The sequence below is a fragment of the Dendronephthya gigantea genome, unplaced genomic scaffold (assembly GCF_004324835.1).
Source record: "Dendronephthya gigantea isolate DGI-Jeju-01 unplaced genomic scaffold, DenGig_1.0 000028F, whole genome shotgun sequence".
NCBI classification, from domain to species: Eukaryota; Metazoa; Cnidaria; class Anthozoa; order Malacalcyonacea; family Nephtheidae; genus Dendronephthya; species Dendronephthya gigantea.
The window spans coordinates 231,071-248,082 of NW_021163038.1; the positions used below are offsets into that span (position 1 = coordinate 231,071).

The 17,012-nt window shown below is 37.0% G+C and overlaps 3 protein-coding genes across 6 annotated transcripts; 2 read left to right on the forward strand and 1 right to left on the reverse strand.

The window, feature by feature from the left end:
* Positions 1-826: 826 nt before the first annotated feature.
* Positions 827-5,692, forward strand: LOC114523873 (proline dehydrogenase 1, mitochondrial-like). Its single transcript, XM_028544930.1, has 13 exons — positions 827-1,698; positions 2,549-2,736; positions 2,841-2,887; positions 3,055-3,207; positions 3,333-3,397; positions 3,573-3,704; positions 3,808-3,869; positions 4,041-4,116; positions 4,245-4,337; positions 4,410-4,556; positions 4,784-5,055; positions 5,243-5,331; positions 5,470-5,692. Exons 1-13 carry the CDS (start codon positions 1,429-1,431, stop codon positions 5,673-5,675), a joined length of 1,800 nt encoding a protein of 599 aa, XP_028400731.1. The 5' UTR covers positions 827-1,428; the 3' UTR covers positions 5,676-5,692.
* A 274-nt stretch (positions 5,693-5,966) lies between these two features.
* On the forward strand, positions 5,967-16,925 carry LOC114523870 (uncharacterized protein KIAA1841 homolog). 4 transcript variants are annotated; one of them, XM_028544926.1, is made up of 26 exons: positions 5,967-6,011; positions 8,623-8,846; positions 8,988-9,109; positions 10,758-10,931; positions 11,243-11,444; positions 11,756-11,765; positions 11,877-11,966; positions 12,090-12,130; positions 12,491-12,688; positions 12,777-12,835; positions 12,958-13,052; positions 13,179-13,244; positions 13,362-13,451; positions 13,618-13,683; positions 13,788-13,832; positions 14,004-14,081; positions 14,181-14,367; positions 14,579-14,826; positions 14,955-15,015; positions 15,156-15,218; positions 15,293-15,440; positions 15,632-15,683; positions 15,762-15,829; positions 16,072-16,157; positions 16,254-16,354; positions 16,507-16,925. In XM_028544926.1, the coding sequence occupies exons 4-26, from the start codon at positions 10,812-10,814 to the stop codon at positions 16,535-16,537; spliced, it is 2,205 nt and encodes a 734-aa protein (XP_028400727.1). In that variant the 5' UTR covers positions 5,967-6,011; positions 8,623-8,846; positions 8,988-9,109; positions 10,758-10,811; the 3' UTR covers positions 16,538-16,925. The 4 variants fall into 4 exon arrangements, with proteins under 4 accessions (XP_028400727.1, XP_028400725.1, XP_028400724.1 ...); XM_028544924.1 differs by lacking the exon at positions 5,967-6,011 and adding an exon at positions 6,384-6,473; XM_028544923.1 differs by lacking the exon at positions 5,967-6,011 and adding an exon at positions 6,882-6,989.
* On the reverse strand, positions 6,246-10,762 carry LOC114523876 (hydroxyproline dehydrogenase-like). The gene is made up of 10 exons (XM_028544934.1): positions 10,077-10,762; positions 9,444-9,652; positions 9,225-9,280; positions 9,028-9,086; positions 8,734-8,838; positions 8,559-8,639; positions 8,329-8,475; positions 7,298-7,474; positions 7,015-7,198; positions 6,246-6,882 (listed from the first exon to the last, which is right to left on the reverse strand). Exons 1-10 carry the CDS (start codon positions 10,338-10,340, stop codon positions 6,704-6,706), a joined length of 1,461 nt encoding a protein of 486 aa, XP_028400735.1. The 5' UTR covers positions 10,341-10,762; the 3' UTR covers positions 6,246-6,703.
* Positions 16,926-17,012: the final 87 nt, after the last annotated feature.

Sequence of the window (17,012 nt, forward strand, 5' to 3'; positions counted from 1 at the left end):
TTTTAAATTTTAATTTTGTATTTGGCACTATTTGCGCATTTGCGTTATTGGTAATTTTATCTCGGTCGATTTCCGATACTCTCCGAACCCAGCTCGGTACGATTCCGATTCATACTTCTCGTGTATGGATTAATGTATTAATAAACATCAAAATCTTGTAAAAAAACAAAACAATCGAGCATTGATAGTTTATTTTATTTGTTTTATACGCGTTTGAATTCAAAATAATTGACTAAATTACATCAATTTTGAGAGAGGGACATTGTATACTGAATATTTTTGACTTTGGAAACCAGCGATCTACAAATATATCGGAAATTCAAGGTAAGGGCTATTTTTTTGTGGTGATATTATTATGCACATATATTTTGCAGTTGCAGTAGTGTTTATATACCAGGTATGCACATATATATTACACTGCAGTGTTTCATATTGTAGTTATAGAATGTATACTTTGATCTAGGATTGCCCATATTGAATGAGCAAGGTATATATTCCTAATGTCAGAACCAGGCGAGCCTCCAGTGGGCCAAAGGTTGTCTGAAAACGATCAGAGACAAGGAGATAGCTCACAAGAAAGCAAGGACAGTCGATATGCAAAAACATTTCAGGTATTCCAGCAAATGGGCTTGTTAGAGTATACCTTAGAGATGGCAAAGTTGTGCAAGGAAAATGAACAGCTTCAACATAAAATTGATAAACTAGAAAGAGAGGTAAATGAAAGTAGTCAAAAAGCGAAACAAAGCCTAAAGAAGAAAATGGAGGAGGTGTCGCAAACTACTGCAAACACGACAGATGATCCACCAATGACATAGGTAGACCAGCCTTTGTTTCATTCACACTTAGTGTACAAATTCTTATTCTATTAAATAATACAATTGATCCTTGATACTCAGAAGCTTGCAAAACACAAGCCCAAAGCTGTTTCTTGTTACCTGCAGTGTAATATATTGTAAAACCTGTTCAGTTATCAACATAATCAACTGAATTCCTCAGGTCACTGGTTAGGATATCTGCTATTGTATATAAAGTATTAGCATCTATTGGAAAACATTGCCAATAATTATGGACATATAGTGTACAATTAGTTTGACAAGAAACAAAACCAACTTTTATTTTATTTTATGCTAACTGAATGTATCAAATTTTAGTCATTAGGGATGAGTGTAACTAACAATTCACTACATCTAATAGAGGATTTGAAACATTTGTTAATGAACAAATTGTTACATCACAGTTTTCTAATTAACTGTTAGCATGTCTGACGTCATGATGCTAATTACCTGTAGACCGAAATTATGCGGAAAATGCTGTCAAACTGCGAGAAAACGTTCTTACGTTCGATGAAACGAAACTAGGACAAACTTTTTGCATCATAAAAGCTTCAAATTTCTCGAACATGTTAATTTTAAAGCTTTTGAAATCAAGATGATGCTCAGCTATCGAAAATTCTTTCCGAAGCGGCCGGTTTTGGATTTTAACTGGTACTTTTGCCGGCCATGCGATTCAGTTCGCAGACGACTCCCCATCGTTAGAAGTTGTCAAACTGTTGCAGAATTGAAGCAAGACAGCGAAAGTAGTATTAGTTTTAACGATACAAAGATTGCTTATCGAAGTAAAACAACACGGGAAATTGTACGTTCTTTGTTCGTGTTCAGACTCTGTTCAGTAAATTACTTGGTCGATAATAATTTAAAGGTATGTGTTGTTATGTGTTGTTGTTGTCTGCTGTTGTCACAATTAATAATTCTCGAACTTTTATAATTGCGTTAGTTTCAAATTATGTTTTAAAGTTCTTTTAAAGTTTTATTTTATTCGCTGCATTTCCAAATAACAGACTATATGCTTGTAAGGATGGGTTCATACCTGCAGAGATGTAAACTCAAGCGAAATATTTGCACATTCATGTTGTGTTTTTTTAGTATATTGTGACACCCAAGAATATTTTGTTCGAGTCCTGTTGTTCGACTTGACCAATTTAAAAGAAAATAGACAGGAGTATTATTCTTTTGCAAGTTGAAATACTGCCCTTGTTTTGATTCGTATGATAGAAAGTAATGTATACATATAAAGCCGGAGTTATAAGACCATTAATGACATCTGTTATCACTTTGATTGACCTTAATTGTGTCTGGAAATATACTTGGGTGAAACATATTATAGCCATTAAGTACTTTACTACCCTCTGGCAAATTTGTACAATATAAAATCTTTGATAACAACTTGATAAAACTGATAAGAGGGTAGTTTTGTGTTCCATGGAAGTTAGCACATCAAGATTCTTAGAAATTGTGATACCTTGAACTTAGGTCAAAACTTTGAAACTGAGCCAGTTTGACTTCTATTGCAACCAGCAGGTGGTTTATAGAAAATCTTGTAATCACCTTAACTGTTAATTATTTTGTTGTAGTTCTTGTCATTGTTGCATTTAAACATTTACAAAATAGATCATTTTATTAATTTCTCCCATTTTGTCCTCATTTGCTAAATTACCCACAAATTGCTACCAGATTTCTGTCCTTAAAACACTCTCCTTAAATTTATTTAGTTAATGAAATATGGGAAGAAATTTCTTGGAGAAAGAATGTTCAACTCTCTGATGAAGGCAACATTTTATGGACATTTTGTTGGCGGTGAAGATCAAGTTGCTCTGAAGCCAGTTGTGACAAGACTTCAGAAATTTGGTGTTGGGGCAATACTTGATTATTCTGTTGAAGAAGACATTGATGAAACTAGGTGAGCTTGCTTGGTTGCACACAAGTGGTTGGTTGCACCTGTTGGGCTAGGCATACGTATTGCATTTCCTCTTAATAGTAAGATGGTATGCTCTTGCATTTTAGCACTGGAAGCAGTTCTGAAAGTGAAGGCAAAACCACTCCTAAACAAGGTAATTGATATATGAATCTTTGTTAGTGTGCAGGGCTATGGGATGGGCAGGCAGGCTGGTATTTTCCCTTACTCATCTTTTAACTTGGAGCTATACCTGACCATTACACCCAAGTGACAACAGGACCCATTCTCCCCAATTAATTGAATTAGTTTATTGCTGTTTAGCTCCAAACAAGGAGATTGTGAAACAGTTCCAGTTGAACAAGGATTTTGCAGACCGAAGAAAAAAGGTGATCAGTGCGAGAACCTACTTCTACGAAGACGAGCATAAATGTGATTTGCATTTAGAAACATTCTTGAAATGCATTGATGCAGTGGGTAAATATGTGATTGTTATATTGCAATCAGTTCAAATATTAGAAATCAATATTTCAGAATGAGTTTGTATATGGAGATGACTTAATGCATTATTTTATCATCACATATGGTCTTAAATCACTTAGGTTATGCCAGTGACAATGGATTTGCAGCCATTAAGTTGACAGCGCTTGGACGGCCTCAGTTGCTGGTAATTGCATTTTCATTGTTTTTTAAAAATTCTTATCCATCTCCAATTAACAATCCATTGTGCTGCACCAATACTTCAACAAGAATTGAAAACCTGAGAAAAAAAAGAAACCTGAGCACATTACCAGCTATGTTTTTTAAATCACATCTTGAATGATTATCTTTGATACTCTCAGTTAAGATTATCTGAGATTCTCTACCAAACCAAGTATCATTTTGATCAAATGGCCAGCCAGTGTGCCGAAGGAAGGATCATGAACAGAAGAATTGCACGTGACGGATTCTTCAAAGGTCTTCTGAAACTTGGTGTAAGTTTTTTTTGTTGTATTATAAAGGGGTGCATGAGTACGGACCAGAAACAATTTTGGAATATAATTTGTGAATCTGTTCTTTGTCATCTTTACTTCATAGATGCAACTAGGTGAAGAAGAGGCGAATGCGATCTTTGACACGATTGATATCACGAAATCTGGGTAATTCATGTGAATACTTTCATACTCGTTGAGCTCTGCTCATATTAAGAGAAGAACCATGATGACTGAACACTCACCACATTGCGCATTGGTTGAGTCAGCCGAGGTTAGATCTGAAAATCTGGTTCAATGTTCTTCATTTCTATCGTTTTGTTTTGTTTTGTTTTTCAGTGATATTGACATCATTGAATGGAGTCATTTTCTAACACCGCAATTAGAACTTTCTAAGCTGTTTCAAGCGTCGCCCGTGAGTATTCTATTGTATCATAATCTCTTTCTTTGCCTTTGGATGAAATGTCACCAGCAGAAGTACACCAAGACTACTTCTCCGAATCTTTCGTCAACTACTTCTCCAAATCTTTCGTCATTTTTAAGGATGACGCGAGCGATCCAGTCATTTCAGCGTTAACTGATGCTGAACTGCAGCAGATGGAAAGCATGAGAGATCGTCTTCATCAGTTGGCCAAGGTAAGGACGTGTTCGTGTTCTTCCCACTCGGCCACTCCAGGCTAACCATAGAACACCTTCATCTTGAAACAGAGAGCGATGGAACAGAATGTTCGTCTCATGGTCGACGCTGAACAGACGTATTTTCAACCAGCTATCAGTAGACTCACTCTGGACATGCAAAGATTGTATAACAGAGAGAAACCGATTATACTGAATACCTATCAATGTTATTTGAAGGTTGGTAAAGCCTCGCCGGGGTTATCCTAATTGATAGAGCCGCAGCTAGGGGGCCAGGGACAGGAGACAGGGGACAGCTGAACCTACCATAGAAAGTTCACCATAAGGTCTTTACTATCCTGATCTGGGGAAGGGTTTGTAAGGTTACGATACACTTGAATATGTTGTGAATGGAACATAACTGTGGTTTGTAAACCCTACTTACGTTAATTCTTCTAATGCCACAGGACGCCTATAATTCGGTGGAAACAGATATGGAACTTGCCCGTCGCGAAGGCTTTAAATTCGGGGCAAAGATAGTCCGCGGAGCTTACATGGAACAAGAGAAGGCTCGCGCACAGGCGATGAACTATGAAGACCCAATACAGCCTGATTATCGGGCTACTTGTGATAATTATAACAAGATTGTTAGCACCATCTTGGAGGAAGTAAAGCGGTCTGGAGCGAATATCGTGGTCGCTAGTCATAACGAGGATTCTGTTGTTTTCACACTACAGAGGTAACTTTTGATTCTTGCATTCATTCAACTCTTATCCCCATGGTCCCTCACCCAATGACATGCGCCTCACCCAATGACATGCGCCTCACCCAATGACACCCAGGAACGCGCCATTTGACGCAACATTTCTTCATGAGGTTTCCGTGTAATTTCTTTAAATTTTCATTTCGCTTTTCCACCGATATAGGATGATTGAGCTCTCCATACCTCGCGATCAGGGCGGAGTATATTTTGCTCAACTGCTTGGCATGTGTGACCAGGTATCCTTTATCTTAGGTGAGTAGGAACACAGGTCGTAGGTCACCCACATCCCTGCTGACCCTCGCCTTAAGGTGGGTCACGGGAGGTTGATTATTGCTCACAAACAAGTCGAGAGTAGGCGTCATTTAGTGACGTCATTGTTGTCATTTCCAGGTCAGTCGGGATACAACGTCTTCAAATACGTTCCCTACGGATCTGTTTCCGATGTTCTGCCGTACCTTTCCCGACGAGCAGCGGAGAACCGCGGTTTGCTGGACGGTGTATTGAAAGAACGAAAACTGTTGTGGAAGGAATTGAAAAGACGACTGCGGGAGAAAGAACTGAATTACGACCCTCACAATGCTAATGTCCTTGGCTGAGAGCTGCGGAGCTCAGAGTTAACTGGATGGAGTAGACGGGATATTGGAAAGCCTTCACCTTGAGTGCCTTGAACCTTGTGACAATGTGAGTCTTTCAAATAAAGACACATTTGGTCAGGTCTGGCCTCGTTTATTCCGTCGAAAGGATGCAATTATTCTTCGATACCAAAGCCTAGTGTTCTCAAATGAATGCTGGAGTAACAATTGTCCTGAGAATGAATCGCTGGTTGTTTAATGTACCATTTGTCACGATATAGTCCTGATGGATCCTTATCAAATTTTGAGTTTGGCAGTTAAGAACGATTTGGCAACGGTGAAGACTTTTGCTTACTAGTGGTAATTTCTGATATACATGCATGAAATGGCTTCTTTATTTACAGTCGCAATGGCCCAGCCTTTGTGGAAGGCGCAGAGAATATATATATTGATTTAGAACGGTCTTCAGATCTAAATTTTGTCCGATCCAATACGCTTCTGACATATGGAATGTAGTCAGGGTTGCGAGATTACTGAATAAATTGGCCAAATATTGTTACCATAATCGTGATTCGTTGTTTTCTTTATTTCAATTTTCAAACAAAGAAATCAAAGGGCCGACTACAACAATGTTTTGGCTTCTTTTTTCAGTAATCTGGCGACCCTGAATGTAGTGTGTTACTGCTAAGGAAATACTGTGTCGACTTTAGTTGATTTGCTGCCCAAATACATTGCAAGTCAAGACTCAACACACTCTAAAACATCCATCAGAAGTGAATTTGATCCGACAAAATTTGATCGCCGGTGAACAGGCCTCAGGGGGTATATAATATTGAAAATATTTAAGTATAAAGTTATGAAATATCTTCATTTATCTTGGTTAAATATTAGGGTTATATTATATACAAAAAAGTAATGAATATATATAGTTTCTAGAAAACTGGTATATTTATTATTTAACGAATTAACGGGATTTATACTCAACGCCTGCGGGTGAAAAATATCGTGGAGTATCCGTGTCGTACGTGGATTGGACTTTGAAACGTCTAAAGCTAAACGTATCCAAACATTCTCCATGCTCTCCGCTTCATTTCGCTGAGTAAAATGGCGCTTTCTTTCGCTGTTCTCTTCAGCATAGATTTATTTTCTTGAGCTCGCCTCAAGAGATAGAGAATGGAACTCTCGACTGTACCGTAGGGGACGGACTTGTGAACTATGAAACCAGCATTTCCTATAAGAGAACGAACTTGAGAATCACACAGCAGAAGGAACATGATCTCCGCTCTAGATCTTACCATTGCGAATACCATCCACAGAATACCGTGAATTGCACGCAAGGTAAAGATGTAGTTTTCAAGCTTACCTAATCCGTAGCTGACATGGTCACACATGCCATAAAGCTGGCCAAAAGAGACGGAACCATCATCAGGTTTTACACCGAGTTCCTTTATTCGTTTGACGCCATATTCAACACAATCTTCATTATGTGTTGCAAACATCACCTCAGCTTTTCCTTTGGCAACTAATGGTAGCATCAGGTCCGTTGCCTTGAAAGAAATACCATAGCATTTACGCTGTGAATATATATTGATGATCACCTGTCAGTCTGTTTCTAATATGATCATTTCATATGCATTGGCTCTTACAAGTTTATAATTACGTTCTGTTTCTTCAATACTATCGCAGATGGGATCTTCATAGCCATATTTTGCTGCTCTCTCGCGCTCATGTTCCATGTAAGCACCTCGCACTAGTTTGCAAGCAATCTTGAAGTTGTGCTTTTCAGCGTATTCTACGTCATTCTGAATCCTTGCTGGTGTGTCCTGTTATAAAAGTATGCAAAATTCAAGGATCTGAATTAAGAGATCAACTATAGTGAGCTACGCTTACATTTCTTCTTTCTCTTTTGATGTCCAGTAAGGATCATCTCTTATTGATCCAGTATTACTACAGGAAGAAACCTAAACTAAACTAACTTTATCTTTACTGGATAGCTCTATCAGTTCTAAACTGTTCTTCCTAGAGGTCCAGTAAGGATCACCTCTTATATATCTAGTGTTACTACAGGAGGAAACCTAAACTAAACTAACTTTATTTATACTGGATAACTCTATCAGTTCTAAACTGTTCTTCCTAGAGGTCCAGTAAGGATAATCTCTTATTGATCCAGTGTTACTACAGGAGGAAACCTAAACTAAACTAACTTTATTTATACTGGATAGCTCTATCAGTTCTAAACTGTTCTTCCTAGAGATCCAGTAAGGATCATCTCTTATTGATCCAGAGTTACTACAGGAGGAAACCTAAACTAAACTAACTTTATTTATACTGGATAGCTCTATCAGTTCTAAACTGTTCTTTCTAGAGGTCCAGTAAGGATCATCTCTTATTGATCCAGTGTTACTACAGGAGGAAACCTAAACTAAACTAACTTTATTTATACTGGATAGCTCTATCAGTTCTAAACTGTTCTTTCTAGAGGTCCAGTAAGGATCATCTCTTATTGATCCAGTGCTACTACAGGAAGAAACCTAAACTAAACTAACTTTATTTATACTGGATAGCTCTATCAGTTCTAAACTGTTCTTCCTAGAGGTCCAGTAAGGATCATCTCTTATTGATCCAGTGTTACTACAGGAAGAAACCTAAACTAATTCAGCATTAAGCACAGTTCTACCTTTCTGTAACATTGATATGTGTTATAAACAATTGGATTTTGTTGATTATATTTCTGTTGCATAGCCAGAATGATTAAATCCATGCCTGCTTGAAGACTCAGATATTCAGCATCTAACATCAATTTTACTCCTCGTTCTTGAGCATGCTAAAAGAAAAACAACTTCATGGTCAAACAACTTGATTTCTGGCAACAAAAAATGTGGATCAGTTTTGGTATTTTATACATACATTAGCTAGATTATCCAATCTTGTTAAAGATTTCTTAACATGCTTGTTTGTTGCACTATTACAGTTGGGAAGGAATTTGGACTGCAATGAAGAAACAAGATTTATCCAGCTTGAAAAATGTCCTTCATGAACCTTATATGGATGGAATGGATAGAAAAGAATGGAGATGTACTACCTCATGATTTGAATCAAGTGCTTTTGACCAAGTTGTGACACTCAGCTCAGAGGGCCTCTTGTCGTGGTTTACTTTGTAGTCAGAAAGCAAATCTGTTACTTCTCTCTGAAATGGTAAATATCACACTTATGACTTATTAGATGATAGATAAGTGTGATTTCTCTTTAAACTGCTCTATGATTGACTGAGAGGACACTTTGCTCAAGTGTTACTGTCGTGTCTAAAAATAAACTGGACTTTTATGTAATTTGTAGCAGTGTGTTGGTCCTAGTTTGTGAATGAAGTTTTTCTTACCACGGCATCTGAACTGATGAATGGAGTTATTTTTGTTTGGGCAAAGCATCCAAGAGAAGCTTAAAGGTAGAATTGAGGCAAGGTAAGAATGTAGAAGAGTTTTATTATATTCATTGCTATTTTCATAGATATTGGCTTGTACACAAGTTCTAGACTGTAGTCTAATAGCCTATTTGTAAAATGATAGTTATTATCACCTGTGATATCAATACAGTCCAACATCAAATTGAGGTTTGTATCATATAGAAGCTCTCTACCATAATAAAACAAATTCAAAGTAAAACAATTTAACACCATGTACAGGTGATGTGTAGCTAGTGAGTTGTGATGTGAAAAAATATAATTTTGAAGGCCAAGCCATGACCTTGGAAACATGATTTTATTGTAAAAATGAAAGTCATTCAATATCAACTTACACATCATGTGCATTCAGTAATAAGTTATCAGCTGTTATGTCTTCAGATGGAATACAAAACATACAATTAATGTTGGATTTTTGCAAGTTTGATGCAATAAATTTGACATCTTGCTCAGTTTCACCAGCTACAAACTGCTTGTAAATAGTTCTCTTTATAATCTTCTCATAAAATTGATCACCAAATATTCCTTTGCACCATGCAAGCAGCTGTAAAAAAATGATTGAAATCCAGTCATTTATTAAAACTCCTTTTAACATCTGTCACTTTTACAAATAGACTCTAGGTAAATACTTAGGTTGTAGCTACACCACTTAAGTACTTAATACTTCAAAGCTTCGGTCCGTTAACCCGGGCTTTCATCAGTGCAATAAAAAGGCACATCTTGACACATTTTGATGAAGGCCCGGGTTAACAGACCGAAAGCTTTGCAGTATTAAATACTTACGTGGTGTACCTACAAGCTAAATTACTAACATACAAGAATATCAGACTCTAGCTAACCCATACGGTGTACTTACTTTGTCTTTGTTTCAAAACAATTGTGTTAAAAAAACGGATTCCTTTTTGACACGATGTATTGGGTTTCGGAAGCATGCTGAGTACAAAATAACATAAAAAATAAATACGAACCTTTTCGCTATTGTCAACTAAAGTATTAATGGTACACAATTTCAGTATAACAAACGCTTTTAGGATATCAGAAGACGATTTAGATTCAGTGGATAATCTACTATCATTGAAATGCAATTGATGTTTATCACTTTCTAGCTGTGGTAGTTCTCGATTGCTCGAACATCCAGCCTTAGCGGTATTTTCCACGAGGACACAACGAAACCTTGCAACATTTCGTAGATTTATTTTGACTTCGAGGAATTTTTTGACCGATTGCAGCATAACTGAGACTTCCTATAACTGTTTTTGCAGCGAGCCACCGGATCATTATCGACGAAAACAACGCACAATTCATTTACATGAAATTGAAAAAACATAGCGTATCCTGTAAAACAGGAATTTCTCGTTCGAAAACCAGTCATTTGTGAAGTTTTGATTCTTTCCAAAAAAAAAACAATTTTATTGACCCTGACCTTTTACCAGGCCTTTGACACTCCCAGAAAACGCCCCTAAACCACCCTACAGCTCACTGATCTGTATAGATAAACTGGACATGATGCTCGTTATAGCAATACTTCATCTACGACAGTTAATACGAGGATCATAAGTGATTCATAAACATTCAACAATTCCTTGGCAACTTGGGAGTTTGTAAAGATGTTTTTGATAATTTTTTCGTTGTTTTGTAATTGTGAAAAGGCAATCCTGAACGAGGCATTGGTTTAAGATTGTTTGTCGTCATATATTGTTGAAATGGCGTTGGAATTGGTGCTAAAATCGCTCCTCACTTCGACAAAGTTTACGAGTTCAAGTGAAGATGAAAAAGATTGGGTTTCCATTGCAAAATTGATCCCGGGAGCAACGCCGAAGCAGGTTTGTTAAAAAAATGCAGAAATGATGGACTGTTTCTTACAGAAGTGAATAATCAGTGCATAAACTATAAACAACATTGTTATATTAAATTGATTAATGAATTATTAGCCTGGGTAAATATAAGATTTTTAAGGTCTTTCATCTGTAATCAAACCTTCCCTCCTGCACTCCAGAGAAGTGCTCTTATTACTATGCATGCAAGCCATGGATTCCAGGCCAGCTATAATCAATGTCAGCTGGTACACTTGTAGGGTAGATCTGCCATTAACTTGTCTCATTTGTACTCTAATATCCAAATTTTCTTTCAACAGTGTGCAAAGAAATGGGATGAACTCTGCCACAACAGACTCTTTATCGCACCAGGCAGTGATCTCAATGATGATCTGGATAGTGTTGCTAATTATTTACTCCACAAGCAAGATAAAAGTCCGGATGAGTTGATCCATGCAGTTGAAGATGATGGTGTTTCTATTGATAAAGATGTTTCTTTAACAGAACAAACCTCAGAGAAAGGCGAGTTTATATTTGGTAGATTTAGAGAATGGTGTTCTCAGATAGCTAATTATTTTCATCTCTTTTGGGTCAAAATTATGCATTTATCCCCATATGATTCACAGTATCGCAGCAGTTGTAAACATGCTGTTTAGTCCCCAACCCTAAACTTATATAAACCTTTCCAATAGCAAGTAAATAATCTGGTATTAGGTAAAGAAAATAGAGCCATTTAGTTGATATATAGCACTTGTGGAGGTCCATATCTTTTAATATTTCAATCTTATTTTCTTTTATGTTGCGTCAATGTTTCCTTCTATTAAAAACAAAAGAAGTTTCAAGGTACGGGTAGAATTTTGTGGATACATTGTTTTTTATGAAATATGATATCATCCCGTAAAGGTAGTAACTACACCAAGAATATACAGTTAATAAGTTTCTTTCTCTCAATAGCAAAATAAAAACTGAAAATGTCACTGATCAGAAGAAGGATTCAATGATGGTGAATAAGAAATTTAAACCCAAGCAGCCATCAACTGATGGGTAAATTTCACAATTGATTTATGATCTGTATCATTACAGATGACTAAAATTTTGTGGTTGAATGCAGTGTAGATTACTCTCAACCAGGAAATAAACATTGGATTTATCTCATTCTTCTTTTAGACCTAAAATGGTGATTCATGTCTGTGATGAAAGTAAGAATTGTAAGTATGCATGAAACACAGTAAACTGTCATGTGAAATATTTTATTAGTTCATTGATTAGTCAGGTGCATATCAACTAATTATTAGCCGTGCGATTGATGAATAGACCTTTTTCATAATGACATCAAACGCGGAAAGTCTGATGTTACACAAAGTTTGAGTGGCTGGATAGTTATGTGGAGCCAATCAAATTTCGTGTAACATCAGACTTTCCGCGTTTGACGTCATTATAAGAAAGGTCTATTAGAACCATTATCTTTCTTGAGATTATTTCTTATCCAGTGAATGCCATAAATTTGCGAACTTAATCTAAACTTAATTTAACTTAAACTCGATTGTATAACTATATTGGACCTTTAGTGAAGCAAGACTTCTTGTGTCCTCGGGACTTGCTGGTGAACGAGATGAAATATTTTGCGGAGTACCTCTCTCTGGAACCCCAACGCTGGGAGGAAGTGGACATCTCTGTGCATTGTGATGTGCAGATATTTGATTGGTTAATGAGATATGTTAAACGTGATGCAACAAACAGTGATGATGATGTTGTACCAGGATTAGGTATTGCCCATATTCAGTGATATTTTAATAAAACAGTAGTCATGCATACAAGCTAGTTTACATCGTATTTCTTTTGCTGTCATTTCAGAACCAAATAATGTTATTTCAATTTTAATCTCATCAGATTTTTTAAGGATGGATTCTTTGGTTAGTTTTCTTTACCTTTACCAGTTTGCCTCAATCATAATTTTTTCAGGAGGTTTCCAATCACTCAAATGTCCCTAATTCTCCAAAGTTGGATTGACGATGTAAACATTTTTTCTTGATAGGTCACGAAATGTATTCATTACTGTCATGAAAATATGTCTGCTATTGTCTCAACACCCTGCAATATGAATTGCATCAATGATAAATTAGTAACCAGGTGAGAAACTCTCCCTCAAATTAAATCTTGAATTGATAATTAAATAAATGGATAACTGGAAGAGTTAACAAACAAGTACTGTATTGTGGATTTCAGAGCAATTATCAATACATTTTTTTACTTTAGGATAAGTAAATTATTTAATCATTCAGAATTAGATGCAGTCAAAGATAGAAAAGACAAATTTAAAAGGTATTTTTATTTACTATTTTGAATGATAATAATCAGCTGTAGGGACACACAGGGTCATTCAACCTGGTCTCAGGTACATTGTTCTCTAGATAAATAGATATGTCTGGATTTTTTTAGTAAGTTATTTTGTAAGAAAATTGAAGAGTTTGTTGAAGGTTCACCTGGAACAAATAGCTCCAGTCAAGAGGATGCAAGCACTTTATTCAGGTTATCTTAAAATTTAAAATGAGATGGCATTTGTGGTGATTGTAGTAATGACAGTGCACAGTACTACTGGTGATATATAAGTGATTATCTAGATCATACAGTTAATCAAATAAGATAAGTGTTGGAGGAACTTCCACTATATTTGATTTTTTTTATGTTGTTTTAGATGTGTTGCCTGCAAGAGATTGCTGACTGCAAAGAATCAGTGTAAGGTGCCTTGTGTTTTAAACAGGTAAATTTTGTGGTCAAAATCTTTTAGGGGAAGCTGATTTTGAGTGAATTATTGCCTGCTGTAATCTGTATGTCTTCAAGACTGAACCTTTGATAATTTCCTAGAATGCATGTTGACTCAAGAGGGGAGATTTCCTATTCACATTCTCGGTAAGTATGCAGTTGTTTTCATTTCTTTTCCGCTCAGAAGCTGACACTGAGCTCTCTTAGACACGCCGCGAAGGAGTGTTTTATCATGCGTTTTAGATATGACAAACAACCGCCCCAGCTGCATGTAGTTCTATTGTTGTACGTTTCTACAGTTTCTTTGCTCCTCTTCAGTGACGCATTATGGGATATTAACGATCATCTCGTGAGTTTAAAAGAGAAGTTGAAAACTTGGCGTGATGTTTATTGGAGGTAAAAAATGGTCGAACCTCTTTTGCAAATTCTATCAATCATTATATTAGAAAAGTCTACAGGTGAGTTACAGGTCAACAATCTTAAGTATCTTCTCAGGTTGTGGGGATCAACTAACATCCTGTATTGTCACCAATGTCGATGTTATTTTCCCTGCACCGAGCTTGGTCATTGTCAGTATCACACTTCATCGTCGGAGTATAAAGGTAAATCTGATGATTTGGCTGGCGTTTATCCGTGTTGTCAGCAGAAGGCTTTGCTTTACGATTCCATCGGCGTTTTCACGGTAAGAATTTTTGCAAAAACCTCTGAGCTAGTAATTACAATGAATGTGAAGAAATTCCGTTGAATAACAACAACATATTATTTCATTGTAATCTTGAGATGAAAGTTGTCAAGTTGGGATATTAGATATAATTCTTCCACAAATCTACTAAATTTACTGATTGGAAAAAGTGGTAGGTTTTACGAAACAAAATCTGGTTTTATTCTCACAGGGCTGTCGTGTCAAGGATCATCTTCTTCAACCCCCAGGGTCCCCTACCGTCCCCAGTGACCCTGATGATAACAATGAACAACAAGACAAGAGTTCATCTTTGGAAAGGATCCCGTCCACATCGTCCTCTCACGAAGCAACGAAACGTCAAAACAGTAAAAATATTGTGAATGATCCTACGATAATAAATGATCTGTTGGCTCACCGAGATATCATCTGTTTACCTTATCAAAGACTGGCCAGTGCTAGGTACTGTAGGAACCGTCTCTTCATTAACGACTAAAAAAGCTGCGCATTAAGAAGATTGGCAGAAAATTACCTTGTCAATGGATGGTTCTTCATCTCTTCCAATCAATCATCTCGTATTTCTCTTGTAGAACATCGGAACTGAATATTTTCAACGAAGACGAATCAATTCAAGACTGGAAGTCGTCACGGGTAAGAATTTTACTTTTGTACTGAAGAGATCTTGTTCATGCCTGACCTACACAGTTTCTTACTCGAAGCGTATTCTCTTGGCTTTTTATCAAAGCGCGGAATTATTTACTGCATCAAAAGATTCGATTTATTTCTTCCAGCATGTCTCCCACAAGTTTCCTGGTAATGTGATGGATAAAAGAGCCGTTGTGGATCGTTCATCTGTGAGTATAATTCATTGATAATGTGTTGCAGTTTCCTAGCTGTCCATCAGACACGACTCTCAAATATCTTCCAGTCATTACCACCAATCAAACGGACCAAGACGAACTTGTCTCAGCGAATGCCGAGCGCTCGGCGGAAGACGGCGATCTTGCAGAATAACGAGTATCTTGATTCTAATGACGATGAAGAGGAGGGGGAAGAAGAACTACGAAATATCAAAGGTACTCCCCCCCTGCTTTATCCATTTTAAGTGATAAACACAGTGCCTATTTTGCGGGCGGTGGGGTTGGTCTCTCTCACTCTCAGTCTCAGAGATCGTAAAACTTGATTGATGGCTGAGGAATCTTCAGGAAATCATTTAAGAAATACTTCCGTGCGTGCTTGACTGTACATGTTTTTTTCTTCTTCCAAGTTCATCATTTTCGTCGCATCAAGAAACGATTAACTGCTGAAGAAAGACAAAGGTGAGGAGTAAAAGAAAGCGTTGTTCAGAAAAAATACATTCAACTGGACTTGAGATTCGTAACATTCTGCTTTTGTAGTTCATCAGGGTTCAGGTGGGACCCGCAGCGGTCACCAAGATGGAACCAAGACGCCCAGAGAGAGGAAGGTTGGTATGATCACTGATAATGGAGTCAATATCAATTATCATAGAGAGGAAGGGTCGCAAGTCCTTGGTCTCTCGCCAGTGAAATCTCAGCTAATAGATTGGCAAGAGACACTTTCAGTCTTCAGATAGTTCTGTCAATAAGTGTGGAATATTTCAGCAAGTATTCACCCACAAGATGAATCACGTTTAACCGTGCATGAAGCAATCAAACACTAACAGTTTCATATGATCATTCACCATAGATTCCAAAAGAATGAACGAGGTAATAACCACAATGGCAAAACTCAGATCAGCGACGACACAAGAAAAGAAGTCAAAAAGTAAAGAGGTATGAAATCAACATTAACGTCGAAACTCTATGAATCCATCTCCTGCACAAACCTCTCCTTAAGATCGTGACGCGTCACCCTTTTATTTCTTTCAGTTTCCTGGTGGAATATTTCACAAACTCGACCATCAATTTCGTGTTTCAATCCAACCGCCCGTCGTCAAACACCAGAACTCAAACAATCAAATTTTGTCAAGGTAAAAGCTGGAAAAACTTGATCTCGTGAGGGTAGCTACCTTCTTGCGCTGTTGTACTGACATGCAAGCGTTTATTTTGTTTTTATCAGTTTATATTAATCAATAACATCAGATCAAAAACTTATTCCCTTATTTGATGAATTATTTTGTAGTTCTCGTGGAAAGAGGATCGGCAAGAGTTGACATTAAATTTGCCTTCTCGAAAATGAAATATCCTGGACTTGGAATTTTTTCGTTCGTGTCCTGAAAATGACTTTTCTTGCTCTCTAAATAGTAAGTTATCAGTGGGAGATCCTTACTCCAAAATTGCTTCTGCAATATCTGGATTAAAACACTTCAAAAAAGACAGCCAACAGTGGGCAGAGCTAGAGACTGTAATACAGTATCCTGGTCATGACAACATTGGTTGAAACAATTATTTATTGTGAACGCTACAATTGCTCTTAGCAGTATTCAGACGTGTTCAATAGATGTACATAAAATGATTTTTAGACTTGTCTATGAAAACAGCCTGTTTTAGTTGAATATCTTGTAAAGAGAGCAGTTTCATTGAGCAGTTTTGTAGTCATTGAATTCAATGGTTGACTTATCTCTGGTTTCATGTAACTGAATGATATATCCAAACTGGACTGACATCTGGCTCCTCCTCTTCCTGTTA